The following is a 17,871-nucleotide window of genomic DNA, read 5'->3' as shown; positions in this document are numbered from 1 at the left end:
CTAACGTAACGATCTCCAAAACACTTGTTCCTTTTTCCTGACACTAAGACAACGTAGGCTAAAACCGTGTCGGGAAGGAAGGTGATTTTGCAACCACTAAGTTCAAGGTGAAGTACAAGACAAAAGAGAACGACCAACAAAGGTGGTGAAACAAAAGGTAAAAAAAAATCAGCTTCCACGGACCTGACAAAAATGTCTTGACAGTTGCTCAGTCCCACAACAACAACACAACTGTCTAAGCAAAATTGACGACGGAAATGAAATATAGTAACCCTTGTACACCATCTGGGTTTGCTATAAGACCTCAGACGACCTCTTTTTGCGCTAATTTGGTGTAAAAGTGGCCCTAATCGCTGATTTTCCTCGCCTCAACTCTTCACACCTTGCTGCTTCACCTTACATCCTCAGACATCAAGTTTCCCTCCTTTTACACCTGACAAGAAGACCTCGAAGACGCCCTAAACGTACCTAACTTCCTTAGGAAGATCTTCCTTAGCTTCCTCGTTCCCATCCATGTCTGCCTTGTCCGATATTTTCCGCTCCCTCGGGTACCCGCTGGCCGTCTCCGAGCGTTCGTCCCGTGCCTATTTACGGTGAAAACACCGCCTACAATAGCGTGCACCGAGCCGTCAGAACCAGAAACGGTATCCCCCCTCCTCGGTAGCATGACACCCACCCTCCTGTAAGGCCATCGCCAAAACACAATAGCCAGCCTTCTCTGCACAAATACGGCGCTGAAATCCTATAGTGGACGGCTTAGTACGGTGTTTCTATAGCCCTACCACCTAAGTGGGGCTGGCGCGAGTGTTCCTTTTTTACCTCGTACCTGCGCGGAACGCGGGTGGCTTACCTGTGACCTACCTGCACGTCACTGTCAGGTGAGTTCGCCTTAAGGCACGTTCTGCCAGAATGGCCCCCCGTACCGCCCCTAAAACGTGCGTTGAACACTGGATTCTGATTCAGAGCAGGGGTCTGAAGGGAAATGTGCTATCGGGTGTTCACATCTCCCTGTGGGTTCATTTTCCCTCGGGGTAGCCGCTAGATTTACGTCTTAATCAATTTATCACAGCGAGCGTAGTCCAGTGGTTAGCGACTCTGCCTCCAGTCGGGGAGTTCGGATCTCGGCTGTAAGTTGTTGCTCTGTGACCCGACATGCACGCTACTGGAAAGGGTCGCAGTCCTTAGGACGGAGCGTTTAACTGTGGTCCACTATTAGTTGAACTTGTCAACAAGGCCTTGGATTGCCCACACAAACCTGGAATGACAGTCCTGTAATGGATGAGTGGTCTCAACTGGAAGAGATCTTCCTACCTGGCTGTGTGGATCTACTCTACTCTACTCTTGTCAGAAAGAGCTAGGGGAAAGTCCTTTACTGTACATAGCATGATTAGCATCTGTCTTCTCTGTCAGTGAGCTAAACTGGTTCGAGATCGCTATCGCAATCTATTTACCGCCCGTATGTCATATGTAGGCAGGTTGTTGGACCCGAGCTGCCGTTTTCTATCTAGTCAAAGCGGTAAATACCTGCGGACACGGGAAAAGCAAGGAGGATTTTCTTCTAAGTGATAGTGTATAAATCCAGACTTTGAGTTCTTAGCATTAGGAATGGATGGCGTTATAGGATCATTGCGCTTTTAAATACATTACTGTCTTTTTGTTCTTCGGAATGCGGGTAACAGAGTATGTGTGCCATTCAGAATAAAAGCATGACTTATTCATTAGAAAGCCGCGTTCTCCTATCTTCACTTTTGATACACACCATTAACACAGTGCTATTGTTAACAACCATGTCTTAAATCTCCTTACTAACAAATCACTGAACACATACATGTCATTACAAAGCGTTACGCTTTTCGTGTTTGTGAAATTTTAAGATATAATCTCGTGCAAAGATAACGTAAGAAATCTTAGAAGAATTGGCAAACGATCTGCCGTGAAAGGAATGCAAACGTCGTCCCAGAAGTATGCGTGACCAACAAGAGACATCTGTTGTTTGCAGAAGGTATGGTATCAATAATTATAATTCCACAGCGGCTTCGGACGCACCCGGTCTCCATGGCAACGATGGAACAGGGCAAAGGTCAGGGTATCATCGTCCCAGATACGCGCCTATCATATGCATCCCTAAGGGAGATCATGGAACGTACGGTACATCTCTATTCAGTTGTTATCTATGTTTATGTCTCCGTATATAGCTGTGCGAAGACACTCACGCATTCGCCCACAAGTGATGAAATGCTATTGAAAACACACATACAAAGCAGAGGTCTACATGATTCCTACATGTACATCAGCGCCCCTAGAACACAAATAAACAACTACAAATCACTGTGGCAAAGCTACACTGTCTTCCAGCACCAAGAAACGTAGATTTGCCGAAATTCGTCAAACTACAATTACAAATCACATTGACAACGACTTGTCGAGCAAGACCACTGTGTTATAGATCGAGTAGCTACTGTGTAGGCAATTTCTATGGGTAAAACTACGATAACAAGAATATCTACCACGAATAAAATGATTATTTAGATGTCCTGAAGACACACTGCATCGATACCTTAGTGTATCCAATCCATTCGACGAGCTTTTAGCCTCAGTGTTCTTACATATCCCTCACATAATAGACCCCACCTCACAAAATGAGTCATCTCAAACTTAATCTACTAGCTATTGATATCGTGAAAGTTTAAGAGAAATCTTATACCTCTGATCGAGAAGACACCGTAACTCTTCAGTCTTCTTCCCTGCCGTTCACAAGACTCCTCGACACCTGAGACACACTTAAAGACTCTCCCGGAGGTGTGTTATTCCTCCAAGATCCATACAGACTCGATCCCTCGGTGAATGACAAAAGAAGGATTAAGACTATTGAAAGAGACAGGTCCCGCTTCTTTCTTAAAGACGTGGTAGGTGGGAAGACGCTTCCGGGCGCACACACCGCACACAAAGTGGCGACTGATGATCTATTTATAACGTGAGAGGGTCCACATACATGTGGTCAGGTGGTCTGTGTTAGCCTGAATACCAGGCCCCCTCGCAAGGCGATACAGTCTTTCCAAGTAAAATTCGGCAAAAATAAAATAACTGGCCACGAAAGTCAGTCTACGGTATATCTCCCCCTCCTGCAAATGAAACTCTCTGGTGGCCAAACTTCCCTGACAAATATTCTCCCTGTAGGAGACATAGGATCCTATATCGGCCTAGTTTGATAGTCTAGTAGAGACTATAAATACCCTCGGCTACGGGAGAAACATATGTCACGCTCTTAGAGTCGGTACCCTAGCTTGAGTTAACTCAGGGAGGCTTGTGTAAAATTTCATTGTGGGCATGTGTTAGCCCACGAGCCGAGGAGCTGGCTTGTGAAGGCCCTGGAAACTGTCTGGTCTCTAGACTACTAGTATGCCTGCGCTGGCTTAGCGCGAGACGGGCCGTGACCGACCTGACCCCATCAGAGCGACAGGGGGCAGCAGGACGATAAGGACGTCAACTGGCCAGAACTGGGTCGCACGAAGATTTACCAGTCCCCAAAGACTCGTTTGATGGCCAGTTGGAACTATAAATCTCCAAGCAGATGTTGTGCGGAGCAATCCCGTTTTTTTCTGACAGCTAGTACTCTACCCTTACTCCAACTATATACAGAGATATGTTGATATGGGGTAAAGGACCTTCTGAAAATCCGAACTTTTAGAAAACTTTACACTTGTCCACCACAACGCAACTTTTGCTTGGAGATTAAGTTGGGGTTTTGGCCATCTATATATCTCTATGATGGTCCTCTATGGGGAAAATCTTCACCCAATTAAGCAAACCCCTTCTATTTTTCAGAAACCAAAGCACTGTAATATGGTATACATTATCTAACTACAGAGTGGTAGATACCGAGTTTACTAAGCAAGGTAGCCTGGTATCCGCCAAACCCATTATAGCTCCTGATTCTCCTCTTGCGGAGAGGAAAAGTGGGAGCTATATAAATAGGTTTGGATACCAGGCAATAAGCAAGGAGGTTTAATTTGGTCGATTTCTAAGTTGGATTGCATGCACAGTTTATGTATCAAAGTTACTGCAATTGCCAACAATTGGACTTGTGCAACGAATGAAAAATCCACTGCGTCTGTGACGTCATGAAGATTACACGGAGAGCGCGAGAAGCACCATCAAATATTCTCAACTTTTAATCATTAAAACATCTACAAAACGTCAAGAGCCATAACGCACCTAGGCTCCCTGTCTTGCGCTCGATACGCAAATGGACACGAAAGAACATCCCGGTGTCCGATTGCCCTACCAACTATATATCGGGTTACAAAGTTGTATTTAGCTGTCGGGTATCGTGTGAGAAAACTGCTTGTACAGTCAAGCCTAATGAACTAAGTATATTTGACGGGAAGTTAGGAGTAAAAGTGAACGAAAAATTAGCGCACAATCACATTTGCTTTATTTAGCAAGCAAACACACACGGGACCCTTAGTTAGTTATTCAGTACTGCGGGGAAACAATGGAGAAACCTGCCAAACAAGAATGGAGTCACTAAAGACAACATGGCTAGCATGAGAGCCCGGTTAGCTCAGTCGGTAGAGCATCAGACTTTTAAGCAACATGCGGCTATCTGAGGGTCAGGGGTTCAAGTCCCCTATCGGGCGAACAGTTTTAGACAAAACGAACAGTTTTAAACGTTTATTTCTTCTAACGCTCTATCGTTAAAAAGTGTAACAAGAATGTAAACAAAAAGTTTGGAGATTCTATCGGCATCGTAATGACCTCATTATATCTCATAATGACGTCCCATAAGGCTGCCAATCAAAATTGGTATCCATTTTGATCTAGCCTTCGAAAAACGACCTATATAAGTCAGATAACCCTTTTTGAATGCCGCTAAGTAATATATGAAGAGTACCTTTTGGTAGTGCTCGAGTTTTAAAAGTCATAATGTGCGAGTTTTACATGGGAAGTTAGAATTTTTATGAGTGTATCGATAATTCCTTATTTCTGAAGCAAATATAAAAATTCATTTCCACCAGTTACGAAAAGGCACTGGTTAATATTTATGTGTGTCTCATTTTTACTGTATCTATCCTCATACTCTGTACAGCAAGAACTTAGTGCATCGTTAAAGTTTCCCCATGTCATAAAAACGTCACGTAAGTTTCTAGCCCGAATTCTGGAGCGCATTTCTTATCTCACAACAAAAACATAGCCGACCCTATCGAATGTCTTGGCTATTTATACTTACATACCAAACCAAGTCCCAACTGACATGATATACGACTGTTCCATGAGAAGCTATGCTATCTGGTCATTCCATCGCGCAGCGCTAACCACGTGACCTGCCGTAACTAGGACATAAACCTGTCGTCTGCGAATGACGTGTGACGGCCGGATTGTGTCAGGGATTAGCAGCGAAATGTGAAATGTCATCAAAGCCATTGGAGTTGGGCCAAGGTAGGGTAAGTGGAATGCCCTCATGTCTAATTTTAGTATTATATTATTCATATTTACGTCTAGACAAATGTTCCGGGCTTTGATATTGAAAACAACAGGACTACCAGTATTCTATACATTGCAAGGGAATAGTCCCTCTGTTAGATCAAGGAGGTTTAATCGATTAAACCTTCTTGTGTTGGTTTGATAACTTTCTGTAAAATTTCATATGCTTTTTTTTCTTTCTAATAGTCTTATTTTAGATAAGAGAGAGTTTAATACTGATTTCAGAGTATTTTTGCCAGCGCGTTTACAGCTGAGTATATATTACGTTACATGAAGTCAATTCAGATAGATAGATAATTCGCATACGTTTTTTTTAACGAAATTACCGACACAAATCCTGTCTTAACAATCGTTTGAACATCATTTGTGAGACAACATTGCTTTCTTTTTCGTAATCTTAGCTGTACAGATCTATAGATGGACCCTGAGCATACACACATTGTAGTACTGATTTTTCTCGCTAGGTGTCGTTATTCCAGAGATTTGGCTTGTGGTAGGACATCTTTTCCCGTCATCTTCTGCGTTTGTTTTACGTTCTGTGCTTTTGTTTGACAATTCTGTTCGTTCTAAACGACATCTATATCCTATATTGTATGATTTTATGGACTGACATGACCATGAGTAGGTTTTAAAGCCATTTTTGTGTCGTTTGACGTTACAAAAGGGGGAGGGTGACTCAGCGTAATTCGAGATATGTCTAGCTCCGACTGTACGTATTGTCATCTCGTTTTTGGATTAACTGAGATCCAACAAGTTTTTCAGTACAAAAATGATCAATGAGTTGATATACCAACACTAAAAATGTTGAACAAAACATTTTAACTAAGATGTTATGTACCTATGAGTATAAATACACTGTAACCAGCCCTGCCGGCAAGTCGCCCGGTTAGCTCAGTCGGTAGAGCATCAGGCTTTTAAAAAGCCTTACCACGGGACTACGGTAACCTGAGGGTCAGGGGTTCAAGTCCCCTATCGGGCGGAAACTTTTACACCTTTCCTTTTACCAACTTAAAAATCATTTTTAGGAAGATTTCTTGTAAGCCACATATTTTTTATTATTAGATAACAATTCTAAACCTTTTTTTTCGCAAATCTTAGGTGAAAATAGTTGCCATGTCATCGTTAGGTTCAGTCGCAAGAGGGAGTTTTTCTGCAAGTACCCTATCGGGCGGAATGTTTTGCTCGTTTCTCTTTTTACCAACTTGAAAATCATTTTTAAAAAGATTTCTTGTAAGCCACATGATTTTAGTCATGAGAAAACAATTTTAAACCTTTTTTTCGCAAAATTTAAGGTAGAAATACTAGTAGTCGCCATGCCATGGATCGTTTGGTACAGTCGCAAGGGGGAGTATATGTGCGCAAATCCCCAATCGGACGGAACGTTTTGCACTTTCATTTTACCAAATTGAAAATCATTTCTAGCAAAATATATTGTACGATAGAAGTTTTAGATTCAAGAATACAATCGCTAACCTTTTTCACTACATGTGAACACACTCGATATGTCATAGTAATCTGTGATCGCAAGGGGGAGCATATACTTGCAAGGCGTAAGAAAAGTGTGAAAGCACTTTGCTGATATGTTATGACAATAACTTAAAAGCCAATTAGACAATATCTCACATACAAAACATATCCAAATCACGACTAATTTGATTTGTCAATAAGAAACAAGTTGAAGCCTTAAACTGGAGGCCATTGTGTCAAGTGTCAATATTTTCTTTCCTCTGCGCAAATAGGAGGTCTTTAAAGGCACATACGGTACCGTACTGTATATATACATACTATTAAGCCTTTTTCATCATCATTTCGCCATATAAAACGGCACGGGCGAGCTTTTAAGGCATGGAAGGAAGCTATCCTGGGTTTGCAAAGTATACAGACAAACAGGTCGGTACTTTTACACAAGCAATCCAATTAACAACCTGTATTATCACCAATAACATTTAGAGAGTGAGTGAGTGAGTGATAGTCTCCAAGCAGACCTACGGGTTGGCAAAGACCGTATCCAACAGGCAGAAGGAGTTTTTATAGCCAACCCAAGTCTCCCCAACCTTGGGTTGGCTATGAGACTTGGGTTGGCTATAAAAACTCCTTCTGCCTGTTGGATACGGTCTTTGCCAACCCGTAGGTCTGCTTGGAGACTAAGTGAGTGAGTGAGTGAGTGAGTGAGTGAGTGAGTGAGTGAGTGAGTGAGTGAGTGAGTGAGTGAGTGAGTGAGTGAGTGAGTGAGTGAGTGAGTGAGTGAGTGAGAGAGAGTGAATAACATTTCAAATATGCACTGTGAGACCAGACCCTAGAATCAGCAGCCTATGAAAAGATATCTTTGTAGTTATGTAACTTTTAACACCACAATTAAAAGTCTAACCTCTTTAAGCATGACTGGGACAGGACATCTCGATTGTGGCTAGCAACCCCTCCTTGTAAAAATATACCCTGCTACTGAAACAGCAAGGAAACTTGCTGCCCTATGTGCCACTAGGCACACCAAGGTGAACAACAACAATCACCCTGGGTTTGTTTGCGTCCATGACAAGCTAATGTTTAATTTGGCATGTTGATTTTTCTGTAGAACGAGTTCTTGTTTCGACAACAAGTTGATAAATCTTCAATTACAGGTTGTTTAGGCGCAAAGATTTATGTTGTGATCTTTGTGTTGGTTACTAAGCCTTGTTATGAACACAATTCATGTCAGAGTTCCGCGTTAATACATTACTAGGTGGTAAATTATAGTAAATGCAATAACAATGGGTTTGCCTGGTTGCTTTTGAGTGGTAGAAAGTGGCAAACAAAATACAAGCATAAAGGAAAGAATACTCACATTTTACATGTACTAGGGTGGTACTAGTAGTATTTGAGCAGTAGAAAATGGAAGACATTGTTCTTTTTAAAAAAACTATCTAGGAGAGGTAGAAATTGTAGGTCGATTCTTAAGAAAAATAATTTATAGGTTTCGATTTTGCTTGGGCAAGTCACTAACCATGAAGGAAATAATAATATCTCAAAGTAGAGCTTCCAATGTTAAAATCATTATGCTAACTTATTGGCAAAGACAGGGCAGTGTCTAGTATGCTACTGGACACTGTCTTTGCCTATTAGTAAAAAAACTATTCTGCCACCGGAAGATCTGACATGGAGATTAGAAAGAATACTCCTCTTCTAAATACTGTACTAGGAAAATTGTAGGTCACTTAGGTAACGCTAGCTTTGTCGACTCACTTTCCCTCCTATGTGTTTGTCAAGTCGACCGTGATAGAAAGCATGTTCTTGTCCTTACTGTAGCTGATAAGAGTGTAACTCGCTCAACACTTGTTTTGTTCACACACTTTCCCTCCCCGACACGCAACACAGAGAGTAAGTGAGCATGAACCAGCCCTTTGTGAGAACAGTGTTTTCCCCCAGCGGAGAGACAACCTTCTCGGCACGGCTGTATCTGGTGGGGGTGTTGACAGGTGTATTTAGCGGACACACTAGATGCGATGAAAGGTCTTATCAGTAAAGGGCCGAGGTTGCTACAATTTATCGGCAAGGCTAGACTGGAAGGGTGCTGTGTAAAACCTGTGTGTGTGTGTGTGAGCAACGGGTCCTTGGTGTGAGTGAGTGAGAGAGCGAGAGAGTGGGTGAGTGAGTGTGTCTCTGTAATGTGTGTGTGTGTGTTCATGAGTGTAAGTGTGTATGAATGTAGGCGTGTCTGTGTGTTTGTAGTGTCACTGTGTGAGTCTCTCTCTCTCTCTCTCTCTCTCTCTCTCTCTCTGTGTCTGTGTGTGTGTTTCTATGTGTCTGTGTTTCCTAATCTCCAAGCAGATGTTAGAATGCCTTGGCTTTCTGGCTCCCCATTTCTCTGACACGTTGGAATGGGTGCAGACAAACGGAGCAGCCAAAGAACGTCACAATGTCACCCCCAATATCTGCTTGGAGAACAAATGTTCCCATATACTTCTATCCGTGATTGTGTATTCCTATACACCTCTAACCGTGATTGAGCATTCCTATCGCACACAGATCGGAATCTGATGAAACCATTCGAGCGTATCATGTTGCAATAAGCTCTGATTAAACAGAATTGCTCCAGACCTTAGTGATGCGATGAACGACAAGTAATCCAATTAAAAGGGGATTTGTGTTCACTAAGTCTTGTGTGAGGAACAGAATGGAGGGGAAACAAAGCGTTGAGCAACCGACATTTCTTTTATCTGACGTCGTCGCCTCCACAACTACATTCTAAACACGTATTGGCGTGGGACATTTTTCTATACACAACCGTAAAGGAGTCAGAGGTTCGGGACAATTGCAACTGTCGGTAGATCCGCTTAGGCAGAGTACTGAGCACACACGGTCCGTGGGGGTCAGGGAACGGAGTGACACCTAGGCGGTGTTTGGTCTCCATGCAGTAAGAGGCAATCCTTCATGTCGTGATGTCATGTCAGCGGTGACTCTGACATAGCTCGAGCACGTTAAAGAGCCTACCGCACTTATCGAAAATATATAGAAGGGCTCCATACGCTACAGTTGAGAGCTTGTGACGATGCTGTATTACAAACTGTGTCTTCAAATTGGGTCAGTTCATTCTTAGGTCAAGGCTGGGTCATCGACAAAGAACATCAAGCCAAGGCCTTATTAGAAATCCATTAACCTGTTAGTTCTGTACACAACCCACAGAAAAACTCAGACAACTCCACAGACAAACCTACAAACGAACCCACAAACAAACCCACAGGCAAACCCACAAAGCTATAGACAAACCTACAGACAAGCCACACAGCAAACTCACAAGACCACATTCAAAGCTTTAGACAAATCCACAGACAAACCCACAGAAAAACCTACAGACCGTGAAGTCCACAGACAATTCTACAGACAAACCTACAGACAATCCCACAGGCAAACCCACAGGCAAACCTTCAGACAAACCTACAGACAAAACCACAGACACACCACAGACAAACCTAGAGACAAACTTCTAGACAATCCTACATTCAAACCCACAGACAAACCCACAGACAAACCCACAGACAATCCTACATTCAAACCCACAGACAATCCTACATTCAAACCCACAGACAAACCTAGAAACAAACCCACAGACAAACCTACAAACAGCCCTACAGATAAACTCACAGACAAACCTACAAACAAATAAGCACACAAACCTACAGACAAACCGACAGACAATCCTACAGACAACCCACAAACAAACAAACCCACAGACAAACCAACAGGAAAACCCCACAGACAATTCCACAGACAAACCCACAGACAATCCTACATTCAAACCCACAGACAAACCTAGAAACAAACCCACAGACAAACCTACAAACAGCCCTACAGATAAACTCACAGACAAACCTACAAACAACAAGCACACAAACCTACAGACAAACCGACAGACAATCCTACAGACAACCCACAAACAAACAAACCCACAGACAAACCAACAGGAAAACCCCACAGACAATTCCACAGACAAACCCACAGACAATCCTACATTCAAACCCACAGACAAACCTAGAAACAAACCCACAGACAAACCTACAAACAGCCCTACAGATAAACTCACAGACAAACCTACAAACAACAAGCACACAAACCTACAGACAAACCGACAGACAATCCTACAGACAACCCACAAACAAACAAACCCACAGACAAACCAACAGGAAAACCCCACAGACAATTCCACAGACAAACCCACAGACAATCCTACATTCAAACCCACAGACAAACCTAGAAACAAACCCACAGACAACCCACAAACAGCCCTACAGATTAACTCACAGACAAACCTACAAACAAATAAGCACACAAACTCATAAACCTACAGCCAAACCTACAGAGGCACAGACAAACCTACAGACTATCAACAACAAACAAAGGTTTCAAACAAACAAACAAACGAACTCACAGACAACCCTACCGACAACCCCACAGACAACGTACAGACAACCCAACAGACAAATACACAGACAAAGGCACCACCGGTGTAAACATACCGTCTTTTTACTGCCGTCAGAAAGAGAGAAAAGGACAAGTAACTGGCTAGGTAATCCTTAACAAAGCGTCTGATGTCCCTGCGGATAAACCCACAGCGCACACACGCCGTGACACAATGATTTATTCCCGCTCTTGAGTTGAACAACCTCCGGTGGTGTGCCCATTGTACCGATATGTGTGCCCACGGAAGTAGAAGTGAATGAAAGAAATAGTCCGTAGCAGATAAGCATGAAGCTATTCAAATCTATTTCCTAATGGGCTAATTATAGGCGAAACCTTTAAATGTCCTCTGTTGTAATCTCCAAGCAGATATTTGGTGCTTGTCATAAAAACGGTACGACGTTCCATTCCTATATCTGCTTGGAGATTCGTCTTCTGTACACGAAAAGCCTTGGCGATGGAGGGTGGAGGGGAGTAAACCTTTTTGTGGGAAGGGGAATTGTCACCACTTTCCATTTCTAATGTCGTATGCAATCTCAAATTGAGACAATTCTAACCTCCCAAAATCCACAAAAGTTGGGGGGGGGGCTACAAGGTGCCGTGACCTTGACATGGAACGTTCAAGGTGAATACTGCCCCCCCCCCCAACAAAAGCCAACTTAAGCAGGGTATAAATAGATACGTGCTAAGTGTCTTACCGCAAAATACTAAACCCAAACATTGACTTTAAACCCACAAACTCGGCCCTAAGAGAGCCCTTTGGTTCTTTCAGATGCTTTTTGAGTCGCAAGTACGGCCAGCGGCAAAGATCAGCTTCCACTAGAACTTGGCGAAAATTGTCCCTTCCCCTTTTTGCAACCCTGCTCACCTCACCCGTTAGCGTATACACAAGCACCAGAGCTGGAAAGTGATCTATTTATACAGTTGAAGCAATACATAAATTGGTAGGAAAATTGCTTTAGGCTGGGTCGCCGTTCAGTCATGACCACTGGACCTTAAAACGCACGTCCGCTTTCCGTTTCACTGACATTCATTACCATTCATGCGGTAACTATACTATTGATCGAACTGGACGTGTACCTATGCTGCATCTAGCACAAGCTTCACATAGCCAGCAAAAGTTGCCGCACAACCTCAAGTTACCAGTAAGGTCATATTTCAAGACGTCATACAAATGTACGTATGTCAAACCTTCAAAGGAGGTTAAAGTCAACTTGAGTTTGCTCAGGAAAGCCTCTCAGAGTCATGTGTAAGGTCGCATCTTATAAGTCATGATACATTTAAACGTCTTCGGAGGCTGACGTCGACTTGAGCGTGCTGCTTAGCCGATAAGGACTCAAGAATCGCCTTTGACACATCTTAACCCTGTCAAACACAGTCTAAGAACTTCTGTTTCTTAGGGCAGCGTCTTTGAATCTTCTCTTCTTTGGACGAGGAATCCTCTGCGTTTTCTGTGTTTGGGGAGGTTAAAATCAATTTGAGCCTGTTGCTTGACGCATGTCCGATAAGGACTGAAAAATCACCCTTGACATATCTTAAGTCTGTAGGGCAACGTCTTCGAATCTCCGCTTCTTACACGACGTCTTTGAATCTTCACTTCTTTGGACAGGAAATTCCCTGTGCTTACTATGTCTTGGGAGGCCGGGAATCGACTTGAGCCCGTAGCTTAGCCGATAAGGACTGAAAAATCACCCTTGACATATCTTAAGTCAGGACGACAACGTCTGTGAATCTCCACTTCTTTGGACAAATTCCCTTCGTGTTCTGCGTCTTATTAGGAAGATCGATTTGAGCCTTTTACTTAGCCGATAAGGACTGAAAAATCACCCTTGACATATTCTAAGTCAGGACGACAACGTCTACGAATCTCCGCTTCTTACGACAACGTCTTTGAATTAGTAGGACGACAACGTCTTAAAGTCTCCGCCCTCGTTGGAGATTCCCTGCGCTTGCTGCGTCTTAGGCGGTTAAAACCTACATGAGCCTGTTCCTTAGCCGATAAAGACTGAAAAATCACCCTTGGCATATTTTAAGTCAGTAGGACAACGTCTTAGAATCTCCGCTTCTTACGACTATGTCTTTGAATCTTCGCTTCTTTGGACGAGGACTTCCCTGCGCTTACTGTGTCTTGGGAGGTTAAAATCAACTTGAGCCTGTTGCTTAGCCGATAAGGACTGAAAAATCACCCCTGACACATCTTACGTAAGGGCGACAACGTCTTAAAATCTCCGCCGTCTTTGGAGATTCCCTGCGTTTACTCTGTCTTGGGAGGTTAAAGTCAAATTAAGCCTGCTGCATTGCCGATAAGGACCCAAGAATCCCCCTGACAACGTCGCAGAATCTCCGCTCCTTTGGACAAACTCCCTGCATGTTCTGCGTCTTTGGAAGTTAAGATCAACTTGAGCCTGTCGCTTGGCCGAAAAGAAGTCAAGAATCCCCCTTGACATATCTTAAGTCAGTAGGACAACGTCTACGAATCTCCGCTTCTTTGGACAATTGGGCAGGACTTTACTGAGGTTAAAAAGATTCCCTGACTACGTAGGCCTTTGAACAAGAAACTCCCTGCGCTTACCGTGTCTTGAGAGGTTAAAATCAACTTGAGCCTTTTGCTTAGCCGATAAGGACTCAAGAGTCACCCTTGACATATCCTAAGTCAGGACAACAACGTCTCAGAATCTCCGCTTCTTTGGACGATTGGGCGGAACTTGAATGAGATTAACCACCTTCAGCCTGCTAAGGTAGCCGTTTGGCAACACATTTGTATTGTTTTCCGGTTTAAGCCAAAGGGAGAAGGTTAACAAGATTCCCTAACGGCTAGGCTATGTCATAGGTCGTGTCCCCAATTCTACCATTGATCGGTTGAGCGACGTCGGCATCCATCAAGCCAATAAACCACTAAACAGGGTCATTGTCAATGTCAATAATTTGACACGTATTAAGTCGACCATACAACGTTTTAGCATGAACGTGCACTGCACGAAATGGCCTTGTTAGTTATAACTGATACGCTAAATCCGCACGGGGATATGGAATATTTCCGGAGGAATCCCTGTACGTATACGCCGGGATACGAGGCCATTTCGTGCAGTGGTGTTTCAGGGAAGTTGGAACCAACTTGAGTCTGTTACTTAGGAGTTAAGAATCACCCTTGACATATCTTATGTCAGTATGAAAACGTCTTAGGATCTCGGCTTCTTTGGACGATTGGGCAGAACTTGGTTGAGGATTCCCTGACGGCGTAGGCTATGCCATAGGTCATGTCCCCAATCCTACCATAGATCGGTTGAGCGGCGTCGACATCCATCAAGTCACTAAACGAGGTCATTGTCAATGTCAAGATGTAACCAGCTGACTGAAGCCATGACGTGTAGACGTGACCTAAGGGTAAACATTGTCGGATGCTGCCAGTTCAATTCGTCCAAAGGGTAGCCAACCAACCGGAAAGAGGTCTGCAGTTTGTTGGAAGCCAAAAGCTCTCCCTATTTTCCAAGCAGAAGTTAGGCAATGGCTTGTTTTGGACGTCCTTTAAGGCGTTTTGTCAGACTTTCTATTTTGTCAGTTTTTCTTGGTGTATATTGCCTCACCCAAAAAAAGTGGGAAAATAGAAAGGCAGGCAAAATGCCCAAAGGGACAACCAAAACAAGTTAGAGTCTAACACCTACTTTGAAAATCTCTAGGCTCTCCCTCAGCAATGAAATGATCGGCTACCCGCCTTGTTATGGTCTCAGCAACAAATTAGGTAAGGTTTGTTTAGATTCATCATGATTTGTTTGTCTTCTATGTTGCGATTCCCCCCCCCTCCCCCACCTTGCTCTAAATCACCTGGAAGGCTTACGGCACTACTATACCAACTTCAATCAAAGTCAACGAAACAACCTGCCAAGAGCCACTCTGTCGTTGCCAACATATCAGCCCGCATCGTTTTCGTCCCATCATTCATGGACTGATTGGGAGCTCGTTAGCGACTCCGGATCATTAGAGAGGTAAATACGCCTGTCTAACTACCGATCTGGGGGGAGTCAATTAAGTTTGGAACTTATAAATGTTCCTACTTAGTGCTGTCACCCAATTAGAGAGGCACACTGGTCTCCAACAAAGGCAGAGGCAGAGAAAACAGTTCAGATTTACTAAGTAGGACCATGTTGATTTGGTTATATGGACGACATCCACGCGCGCATCAATTTTCGTCCGTTTTCACACAAGAAAAGGTTTTCGGCCATACTGAAATTCGTGAAAAGCAGCTTCAAAATGAGAAAAAATGTTTCGGAAAACAGATACTAATGTCGTAGAATGCCAAAGTCAATTCCAAAGTCAAAGAAGAAGTTTTGCAATTAATAACAAAAATGAAGAATCTATACTCTATAGTTCGGTATACCATAGTCGGTGTGCTTAGTTTTGTTCATCCTTCCTGACCACGTAGATTTCATAATGAAGTCAACTTTTTTTTGACAAACACACAGACCGAAAACAATACCTCTGAGATACATATTCACAACACGTTTCACTGAAGAAGAAGTCTGGTGGGGACTACCGACGCCCTGCCAGACATATGTGTATCATATCACTATAATGTCATGAGTCAGGTCTGCTACCAGTGTGGCAAAATATTCATCCAGTTTGCTGAGTTTCTTCTATCTATCAGCCCCCACGGTGGAATCTGGGAGAGACCGGCGTCTCAGCGGTCTGACAGACTTAAAGGTCGACGTGCAACGTGACGAAGGGTCGATACCGTGAGACACACTGACACACACAAAGGACGCGACCTCAGGTTAAATAGTAAGGACGTTTAAAATCGATACGAACTGAGAAAAGCTCGTGGGAAACAGTTTTCAAACTCCTTCCTGTGTAGCTAAAACGTAGCCGCACTGGCAGGGTGGTTGAAAAGTTAAGTTTCTTTCACTAGTAGACACTCACGGGCGAGCGTCTTGCTAGATTGTCACGCTCATTATGATTAGATGCTAGTACAGTACGTACTAAACAAAACGTAGAGCCGTTACACAATGGAACAGTTACTCAAGCAACTGGGCATATTCAGGAAACGGTCAGACGTTTCAGCCACCAAAGTCTAACCGTTCCTAAATCTATCCAGTTGCATCAGTAACTGTTACCTTGCGTCTCTTATTACCTGGATGTCTAACCTTCATCGACGTAGACCCGTCAGTCTGTGAATGTTAAGCCGATCTTAACATGACTGTTACATAAGACGGAAGATTGTAAGACGCACGTACCTTAAGTTTTAGCGGTTGAGACGAGCGTCTGCTACTTTCAAATGCCCTCCTTCAACTCCAGACCAACACGTGCTCGACAGATTCGCCACAACACGAACTTGACATTGCTCCAACTGTAACAAACGAAACAGGCTGAATGAATTCCGCGGGACCAAAAGCTGCAGAAGATGTTTGGTTCCGAATGTAAACAAAGACTAGTTGGGACGTGGTGCAACGGCACATAGCCGGATATATTAGTACCAATGCGTACCCTCTACAGCTTGAACTGTAACAAACGAAAGAGACTCAACGGATTCCGCGGGACCAAAAGTTGCAGACGACGATTTGGTTCCGAACGTAAACAAGGCCTAACTAGTACGTGGTGCAACGACACATAGCCGGAGACACGCTCCCCTGAACAGGCGTAGGGAGGGAACAGGTGACTTACTGCTTCAAGAACAAAGCAAACAAAGTCTTTAAGACGGCGGGATAAGAACAGGAGAGTTGTAATCCCTTACGAAAGGCCTTCGCCGCACAAGTGTTGGTATAGAGGTGAGGAGAGCCGCTATAGACAAAACAACGGATGACGAACCGTGATTAGAGTTGTTACTGTTGGAACGAGGAAAAACATTATGAGAGCGGAGACTTACGTCACTAGATGTAAGAAAAATAGCAGGCATTTTAACAAGATTCAACAACCACCAATGCGTATCCTCTACAAATATTTTCAAACAGAACCTGTGACTCTAGATCCAAAACGTTAAAGTTCTCACATCGTATCTTCTTGACGTTCAGTGTCAGACAGTCAGAATATCTATAGTTATGCCGTTGTCCTGTCGAAATGAACCCCACCAAAAAACTAACAACACAACTTAATCTCTTTGAAGTGGTGGCTATGACCTCTCTCTGTGACCTTACAGGTGTACTTTGTAGAACACCTTACGTACACAAAGGTCAAAGGTCGTGTTTTTTGGCATTGTACATATCACCTAGCTCAGGTAATGATACCACTTGTGCTTTCCTGTTTTGGTTATTGAGTTTTTCTTTATGTTGGGGTAGTTCTTGGAAGGGCTTTCAATGGCTTCTGAGTTTGCGAGTTCGAACGCGTTCTTCTTCTTCTTCTTCATCATTACCTGCTAAATCTCATTAGGTTGAGGTTTCCAATCACGGTACGTAAGGTACACACACTGTAAGTTTTTGAACCACTCACACCGGGAAGGACCCCATACGATCTTTTGACAAGTGTGGT

The 17,871-nt window shown here is 43.4% G+C and overlaps 1 protein-coding gene and 2 non-coding genes across 5 annotated transcripts in view; 2 read left to right on the top strand and 1 right to left on the bottom strand.

Annotated features, from left to right (window-relative positions):
• The window catches only part of LOC136423294 (protein FAM124A-like), a 70,709-nt gene that overhangs the window by 13,574 nt on the left and 39,264 nt on the right, over positions 1 to 17,871 (bottom strand). Inside the window, exon 2 of one of the 3 annotated variants that reach the window (XM_066411418.1) lies at positions 16,644 to 16,756. The exons of 1 other annotated variant lie outside the window; for it this stretch is intronic. Coding sequence is in view for 1 of the 2 variants with exons in the window: in XM_066411417.1 (XP_066267514.1) it covers positions 469 to 515 (47 nt within the window). In the remaining variant the exon portion in view is untranslated. Of the gene's footprint in view, positions 1 to 468; positions 823 to 16,643; positions 16,757 to 17,871 lie in introns of those variants that run through there. One more of the 3 variants, XM_066411417.1, reaches the window with a different exon arrangement.
• Trnak-uuu (transfer RNA lysine (anticodon UUU)) lies at positions 4,554 to 4,640 on the top strand. The gene is given in 2 exon segments: positions 4,554 to 4,590; positions 4,605 to 4,640. It is a non-coding gene; the product is annotated as a tRNA-Lys (tRNA).
• Positions 6,365 to 6,463, top strand: Trnak-uuu (transfer RNA lysine (anticodon UUU)). Its single transcript has 2 exons — positions 6,365 to 6,401; positions 6,428 to 6,463. It is a non-coding gene; the product is annotated as a tRNA-Lys (tRNA).

This window comes from Branchiostoma lanceolatum, chromosome 17 (genome assembly GCF_035083965.1).
Source record: "Branchiostoma lanceolatum isolate klBraLanc5 chromosome 17, klBraLanc5.hap2, whole genome shotgun sequence".
NCBI classification, from domain to species: Eukaryota; Metazoa; Chordata; class Leptocardii; order Amphioxiformes; family Branchiostomatidae; genus Branchiostoma; species Branchiostoma lanceolatum.
The sequence above is the reverse complement of the archived record's forward strand: the minus strand, read 5'-3'. Positions and strand labels throughout refer to the sequence as shown.